Below are 8641 nucleotides of genomic sequence, written 5' to 3' on the forward strand. Positions count from 1 at the left end.
AGAATCTCCCCTCTTCGCTAACGCGCGGCGGCCAGAGTCCCAGATGACCGCCCCCTTCCAATGTGTCCTCCGTGGGGGCGTAAGGAGAACCAGAGAAAAGAACTGAGTCAGGAGGTTGAGACAGAGTGTGGACTCCGATGACCCCTCTGGCCTCCCCCAACAGCCTCCAGCCTCGCCCAGATTACTACCAAGCCCGGAAGGGCCGGGGGTCGGGGAAGGGAAGCCCCGCACAGGTGTGCTCGCCCGGACTGGGGGGGGGTTGGGGGGGCGCTCGGGAAGGGCCCGCCAGCTCCCTCGGCGCTCCCCGCAGCGCGGCCCGGGGCCCCAGCCCAGCAGGGCAGAGCACGTCGGCCCGAGCGCCCCACGGCCGCCCCAGAGGGGCGCGCCGGTCCCCGAGCCGGCCTCGCTAACCCCAGGCCCGCAGCGCCCAGGCCCGCCGGCCCGCCCGTCCTCCCGGCCGGGCCCCCAGCCCAGCCCGCGGCCTAACTGCTAGCCCCGCAGCTCGCCCCCGGCGCCCGAGGGTCGCCGTACCTGGGCGGCGGCCTCCAGCTTGCCCTCGAAGGTGAAGTCCAGCAAGTCGGGCTTGAGGCAAAGGCTGTAGTTGATGGGGGAGACATCGGCAGGCAGCCGCTCGAAGGGCCTCTTCTCCGGCATCGCGGCGAGGCCCAGGCTGTGGAGGCGGCGGCGGCGGCGGCGAGAGGAGCGGCTGAGGAGGCGAAGGAGGAGGGGAGGAGGCGGAGGGCCGAGGAAGAGCAGGCGGCGAGCGAGGGAGGGGGCGGCGGCTGCCAGCCACATCCACCGAGCGCGGGCGACCGCCTGAGGAGAACGACCGGGGAGCCTTGGGGGGGGGCGGGGGCGGGGGAGAGACCCAGCCGGAGCGCTCGGGGCCGGGAGGGAGGCGGTGCGGGCGGGCGGGCGGGCGGGCTAGCTGCCTACGGGGAAGGGGGCGGAGGGGTGGGCAGGAGAGGAGGGCCTGCGGGGAGGGAAGGAGGCGGTGGCGGCGGCAGCTGCGTGCGCGGCCCCGCCGGCCGGGCGCGCCCCCGCCGGCGTGTGCGCGCGCGCGCCGGTACAGGGGGCGGAGCGGCGAGGGCGCGGCCGTCCGGCCGAGAGGGTGCGGGGTCGCGGGCGCGTGCTGGGGGCGGGAGGCGGCTCCCCGCGCTGCACCTGTCGGCGCCACTGGGGAGAGCAGACTGCTGGACAGCCGGAAAGAACCCAGAAGGGTTTGAGAAGCGGAGGGAAGGCGTCTGAGGACCCCCTCCCACCCCCAGCTGTATTTGGAAGTTGAAGCCTGTGCAATTGGCCGGTACAAGTCAGGGTAAAATGTTAAAACATCAATTCAGAGCAAAATCCCAAACTGGATTTTCAGCTCCAGATCAGCAGAGAGCCCTGACTGGAGGCTCTTTGGCAGTAATTATTCCTGTTTTAAGTAGCAACTTCGAGAGATGGTTATGAAAAAATTTGTCAGAAAACCTTTAATAATCCAGGTTACTTAAACCAATGCGATCTGGACCTTTGAGAGTGATCTCAGAAGTTAGGAAGATTTTTGTTTCCATAATTTAATGCTCAAAATAAGGTATGTTTCAACTTTTCCCCGTTTCCTCTTTATTTCTGCTTTTTTTAAACTAAAAGACCCTTTACCAATTATGGCCTCTTTAAACTATCCATGGTTCAGTCAGTTCGGCAGATATGTCACAAGTTGGGGTTATATATATTTTGACATAAATGTATACGAATTATATATAAATATGTGTTACATATTTATATTTTTTAAAGTGTCGAGGGTGAGAGATTTATCCATAATCCCCATATTCCTTTATAGAACCTTTTCATGTAGAACCCCGGAATTTCCAAAACTCAATGCTGAATGATACACTGGACCAGCACTGTACAATAGAAATATAATCAAGCCAACTAAGTAACTTTAAATTTTCTAGTAAAACGTCAAAAAAAAGGAAACAAGTGAAATTGATACATCTCATTTAATACAACATATCCAAACTATCATTTCAACATGCAATCAAATAAAAAATGAGGTTTTTTTCCCGTACTGAGGCTCTGAAATCCAGTGTGTATTTTATTTTATTTTTTTTATTTTTTTAAATATTTTTATTTATTTATTTGAGAGAGAGAGAATGAGAGAGAGAGAGAGAGAGCACATGAGATGGGGGGAGGGTCAGAGGGAGAAGCAGACTCCCCGCCGAGCAGAGAGCCCGATGCGGGACTCGATCCAGGGACTCCAGGATCATGACCTGAGCCGAAGGCAGTCGCCCAACCAACTGAGCCACCCAGGTGCCCTCCAGTGTGTATTTTATATTCATAACACATCTCAATTCTGACTAGCCACATTTCTAGTGCTCAGTTGCCCTGTGAGAACAGTGGTCATTGTCTTGGACACTGGGCCTCCCCTCTAGCCCTCTGAATCCTGCATACCTTTTAGGACACACTGAACAACTGCAATCCTTTCAAACTAAGGTGAGAGATGGGCCTTTTGTTACATGCAGGCATCTCCATGACCACTTCTAGGTCATAGAAATAATAATTAAGAATAGTTTTAATAATATGTTAATCGAATTAATTAATTGAATAATAAGGTATTGAGGGCTTACTAGACACTTTTCATATTTTAATTCATCTAATCCTTTCAACAGCTCTTTTAGGCAGACACCATTATTCCCATTTTACAGATGAGAAAACAGGCACACATAGGTTAAGTGACTTGCCCAAGGCCATACAGCTAATAAATGGCAGAGCTGGCCTCAGGACCCAGCCTTTTTTTTTTCTCTCCTGAAAAATTCTGCAGCATCTTCCCTATTTTTCTAACTTTCTAGTTTTGTTTTATTCCAGTCCATCTGTATCTGTTTCTTACAAAGTTATTCTCATTATGCAAGCACCCATAAGGCTCCGTCTTGTCTGTTAAAGCATATTTGATTTATAACCACTTAAGACTTGTTTTTCTTACCCCTTTAACATAGATTCTCCAGTCTTAGCAGGCTAACCTGTTTACCATTTGGCCCTTACAGTTTGCTCATGCTCTCTTCTCTACCATTGTCATGCATTATTGCTGGAAAGACCTTATCCTCTTGGCCAAACCCATGCCCCTTCCTTCAAAACTCACCTTTTCCAGAAAGCCCTCATTGACTAACTCTGCTCACCTCTAACCCCTTTCCTGTCAGCTCTCAAGTCCTGGCTTTTGCTGATTATTTGTACTTGTTCTGTAATTATACTTTTTAAAAACTTTTATTTATTTATTTGACATAGAGAGAGAGAGAGCGCGCGCGAGCACAAGCAGGGGAAGTGGCAGGCAGAGGGAGAGGGAGAAGCAGGCTCCCGGCTGAGCAGGGAGCCCAATGTGGGGCTCGACCCCAGGACCCTGGGATCATGACCTGACCCGAAGGCAGACGCTTAACCAACTGAGCCATCCAGGCGCCCCACTGTAATTATACTTTTAATTTGTTTTATATGGATATCTTTTCAAGATGTACTTCTAATTCCTTTATAACTGTCAGAACTGAGCCCTGAACAAAGTACATCTCAATTGTTATTGACCCAACTGACCAACTGATCAAGAGAATATTTTACCCAGTCTGTATGTAGCCTTTACTTTATGTACAAGATGTATGTCCCACAGAGAAATTATGTGAACCTAAAACTAGAGGTAACTTTTTTTTTTTTAAATAAAATCACAGAAACGATTAAAAAATAAAAATTAAACCTAGGGGCCCTGCCTGACTCAGTCGGTAGAGCATGCGACTCTCAGTCTGGGGCTTGTGAGTTCAAGCCCTGCATTGGTCATGGAGCCTATTTAAAAAAAACAAAAACAATCACCGAAGGCATAGGCTTCATAACAGCAGTAGATGTCACCCTGCCGAGGAAAAAAGGAAGAAGCTTACTTGGCCCTATCCCTAGTCCCATGGCCCAGGACGTTCCAATGCAGCAAGTCAGGAATGAACCCAGTCCTACTACCTACAACTTGGGATTGGGGAATGGAAGGTTGTACATACAGTTCTCATAAAGAAGACTGGCTAACAATCAAATATGCTCCAGGCAGTCTTCTCTGGAATAATTGAAATGAAGAACACAAGGGTTCTTGGAAATTCATTTCCCTCCATGATGCTTCAAAAGGAGTTGAGAGGGGGTGGGCGGTGCGTGGCTGGGTGGCTCAGTTGTTTAAGGACTGGCTCAGGTCATTATCGCAGGGTCAGGAGATTGCGCCCCAACTTGGCTTGGAGTTTACTTGAGCGTCTCTCCCTCTGCCCCTCCCCCGTATGCGCAAGCACGCATTCTCTCAAGTAAGTCTTTAAAAAAGGAGCGGGGCGGGGGCGGATTGAGTAATGTTTCAAGGTCATTAGCCTTATTTCTTTTTTTTTTTTCAAGATTTTATTTATTTATTTGACAGAGAGACACAGTGAGAGAGGGAACACAAGCAGGGGGAGTGGGAGAGGGAGAAGCAGGCTTCCCGCTGAGCAGGGAGCCCGATGCGGGGCCTGATTCCAGGACCCTGGGATCATGACCTGAGCCGAAGGCAGATGCCTAACGACTGAGCCATCCAGGCGCCCCTAGCCTTATTTCTAATAGATTTCTAGGTTTCTCTGTTTAACGAAGCCCTTGAAAATCTAAATTAAAAATCCTATGCAAATTACATACTTCAATAAAAAGTTAAGAAAAAACTAATTAAAGTCATTCTAGGGGCACCTGCCTGGCTCAGTCGGTAGAGCATGTGACTCTTGATCTCAGGGTCATGAGGTGGAGCCCCACATTGGGTGTAGAGATTACTTAAATGAATAAATCTTTAAAGATAAATAAAATCGTTCTAATCTTAGGCACTTTTGTCTTTAGTTTTTAGGCACTAACTAGTCTGAGAGTCCGAAGACACAGTCCCCATCCTACCACTGACTTTATCTATGGCCTAGAGCAAGTCTTATAATTTCCCTGCTGCACTCTCCCCACTTGTAAAGCAGTTAAATGCATAATGCATGCTTTCCTCAAAGAAAAAAATTGTGTGACTTGTGGTTTAGGAATTTCTAAAAGAAGTTTATCATGTTCTTAGTGTCAGAATGGGCTTCCTAGCAGCAGTGCTAGATAAAGAGTTGGAGTAAAGGATATGTAGAAAAAAGGTAAATCGTTGAAAGAGATGTTTTGAAGCAAAGAGAATATAAAGGAATTGGGACAGGAAGCCAAAATATTCAGGGAGGAGGGAAACACATCCTGGCTGTGGAACATTGAAAGGGGAAGAGAAAGAGGTGGAAGAATTTGGGAGACCATTACAAAACCCACCATATTAGATCAAAACTAAGCATAGCTATTAATATATAGCCTCCCTGACTTAGAAAATACGGCCTTCAGTGTCAATTTCAAGCATGGAAATTATAACTGTAATTTCATTAATGTGAGTCTTACCTGCAGATGATAGTGAGGGGGTTCCAAAAACCAGGGACACAAAAAGCTAGAAAGCAATTCATAGAAGGCTGATGCCATGAGATCCCAGCTTTGACTCTTTGTAACTTAAAATGGCTGTTGGAATGACTATTGGAAAAGTGGGGAGTAGATGGAATGTTGCCTACCCATCCTGTGTTTTTCATGAAAGGAAAGCAGATTAATTCCATATGCTTTAAAATGTATACTATACTAGGGACGCCTGGGTGGCTCAGATGGTTAAGCATCTGTCTTTGGCTCAGGTCATGATCCCAGGGACCTGGGGGCTCACTGCTCAGTGAGGAGCCTGCTTCTCCCTCTCCTCTGCCTTTCCCTCCACTTGTGCTCTCTGGCTCTATCTCTCTGTCAAATAAATAAATAAAATCTTAAAAAAAAAAAAGATAGAAAGAAATTCTTAAGGAGGGGCACCTGGGTGGCTCAGTCAGTTAGGCGTCCAACTCTTGATGTCAAGCTCAGGTCATGATCTCAGGGTCGTGAGATTGAGCCCCACATTGGGCACCATTCTCTGTGCGGAGTCTGTTTGAAATTCTCTCCCTGCCCCTCTGCCCCTCCTCTCTGCTCTCTTGTGCGCTCACTCTCTCTCTCTCTCTCAAGTAAATAAATAAAATATTTAAAAAAAAGAAAATCATAAGGAAGAGAAAATACACTTACAGTATGGTATTTATTGAAAAAAAATCCATGTATAAGTGGACCCATATGGTTCAAACCTGTGTTGTTCAAGGGTCAACTGTATATATATTTGCAGGTGACAATATGACATTATGTCCATCCAAATATGGCCAAAAAAAAAAGGTCCTCAGAGTCTGAAAGAGTTTTATTTCTCTTGGTATCTTTCCATCAGGAAGTTGAAATAGTCATACATTTCCACCTACCTTACTTCTTTCCTAGCTCCTCTCAGCTTTTTTTCAGTACTTCTACTTCCTTTTCTCCAAGCACAACTCTAGGATTAATTACCAATCCCGAGTGACTGACAACTACATGACTAAACCCAAGCCCTTTGTTGGCGGTCTTCATATTGAGATGAGCCTCTTTGGCTGTGTCCTCTTAGGAAGGCTAAGCCACCAATCCTGCAGGAATATGAGTTAGGGAGTAAAACCAACACCCTCTCCTGCAGGCAAGAATGCATATGTCTGTGTCTGATGCGTGGGTCTCTGGAATGCTACAACAACATTTCTCATGGAATCCCAAGTCTTTAAAGGCTACAGTGTTCTGGAGCTGGCATGCCAGAATTGACTTAGCAATGTTGTTGTCTTGACTTCACATCTAGAAAAATAAGTGAGGGCTCAGGTTGAATGAGACCGGTGGAGTAGCCAAGGAGATTAGAAGTCTCAGCAGCTTGGCATCAGTCAGCCTCAGTTTCTCCACCCTTGGCTCTATTTCTGTTTGCTTTTCAAATCCCTGACAAAAAGAGTGTACATCAGGATTGGTCCTCACTCAATACCTGATGCCATGCCTACCAAAGAGATTAATAATCTCAACCTCTGTCCAACCCTAAATTAAGGGTGGTGTGAAGAAAAGAGACCCAAGACGTTAAGGCCTGCCAGTCTGGTGGAATCACATCTGTGGAGTGAGACTTTAGAGAGTGATTTGCCTTGGAGTTTTAGCCACATATCTTAAATGAGTGAGGATGAGAAAAAATCTTCTGCTAACAGCCTCCCTACAGAATTTCATAGGAACCAAGATTAATAAACTCTTAAAAAGCATAGGGAGAGCTAGAAGTTGGCTTGTGGCCTGCTTATGCACAGGACTGAACTGAAAGTCATCTTGTCCCCAGTAAATGAGTAATGCCAGAGAGACAGTAAGGCATGCATCTAAGCCCCTTTCATTTTCAGATATTCTGTATTTTCTGGGAAAATAGTCTCAGTGTGGTGACTAGCCTATGGTGCCTTTTTTTTTCCCAAATAAAATCTATATGGTGACATCTCTGTATTGTGAATTGACTCAGGAAGAAGCCAAAGAGACAAAAAGCAATTCAAACTGCTCATATTCTTTCATCCTGGGAAGCCATACCAGCAGATTTCTAGATATGATCTATTTTAGCTCAAAGTGCAATCACACTGTATAAAATATACATTCACTGAGAATAAGACATAGCACAGATACCCTAGGGACCTGACATCAGGAATTAGGGCAGGCCAAAAAAAAAAAAAAAAAAAAAACTCTTTAGCTCTTTAGGCAACAAGGCACAATTCCAACATTCAAGAAAGATTTATGTTTTTCCTGCCCCAAACATACATTAACTATGAAGCAGAGACCACAGTTCTAGGAACTCTGCATCAAGAAACCCTGAACTCTTGCTGTGCCCTCTCCCGATATGTCTTAGTGACAGGAGATGCCAAAATATGACATCTTTGTTTAGCCCTATGTACTTTTGCTAAAGTGATTCATGACTGTTGTATGTCAATTTAAGAGGACATCACTATATAGAGGGGTGGTAACAGGATCAAAGGAAATGAGAATGTGCAGGGCAGAAAAACAAGTCACTATCTCACAGAAAGTACTGTTCTTACTGTCTGAGGAGGTAAATCACTTTCTTTAATTTATAAGCCCCTTTTAATTTTTTCCAGGAATTGGAATACTGTGGGTTCTAGCCAGGTTAGATTCAGACTTGAAGTTTACAAATTACTTTCCTGAAAGCAGGCACAAGTTTCATTCTCCTAAACAGGGAAATAAAGTGGTAAAATCTGTAAGACCTTTGTTTTCCATGATTTCTCCCCCTTCATGGTAAAGGGACAGACAAACCCAGTAAACCAGGTTATGAACACTAAGATTCGAACCTAAATTTTAAGGATAGGCAAAGTAAGTTGGAGATGAGTTCCTTTTTGTTCTGTTCTTTTTTTTATTATTTGTAGATGGGGCTTCAAATAAAAGGGGATCAGAAACTGGCACAGGACGGAGATAGGTGCAGTAATATTTGCCCAAGGTTAACTGCAAAGCAGTGAATTTAAAGCCACGATGAGAAGCATTTCTGTCAGTCCTGTCTCCTTGCCAAATATCCTCACCGTCGTGTCAGAGGACAAGTGTTGAAATATGAGGGAGATCACATGTCCTAGATTTTACAGGACAGTCCTGATTTCACGTATTCTCTGCTGTTGTTATAGTCATGTAACTGTCCTAGAAATTCCAATATTCTGGCATTTGAGTTTAAAGAAAATGAAAGAATTGTGTGTCTGGGAGTCAAAGAGAAGAGGGCACATGATAGCTGGTG

At 45.9% G+C, this 8641-nt stretch overlaps 1 protein-coding gene across 2 annotated transcripts in view; it reads right to left on the reverse strand.

Moving 5' to 3' along the window:
* The window catches only part of NPEPPS (aminopeptidase puromycin sensitive), a 98206-nt gene extending 97182 nt beyond the window's left edge, over positions 1-1024 (reverse strand). For both annotated transcript variants that reach the window (XM_027625590.2, XM_027625589.2), the window contains exon 1: positions 532-1024. In XM_027625590.2, coding sequence (XP_027481391.2) covers positions 532-795 — 264 coding nt within the window. In that variant the 5' untranslated portion in view covers positions 796-1024. The remainder of the gene's footprint in view (positions 1-531) is intronic.
* Between the last annotated feature and the right edge of the window lie 7617 nt (positions 1025-8641).

The sequence above is a fragment of the Zalophus californianus genome, chromosome 16 (assembly GCF_009762305.2).
Source record: "Zalophus californianus isolate mZalCal1 chromosome 16, mZalCal1.pri.v2, whole genome shotgun sequence".
In the NCBI taxonomy this organism is placed as follows: domain Eukaryota; kingdom Metazoa; phylum Chordata; class Mammalia; order Carnivora; family Otariidae; genus Zalophus; species Zalophus californianus.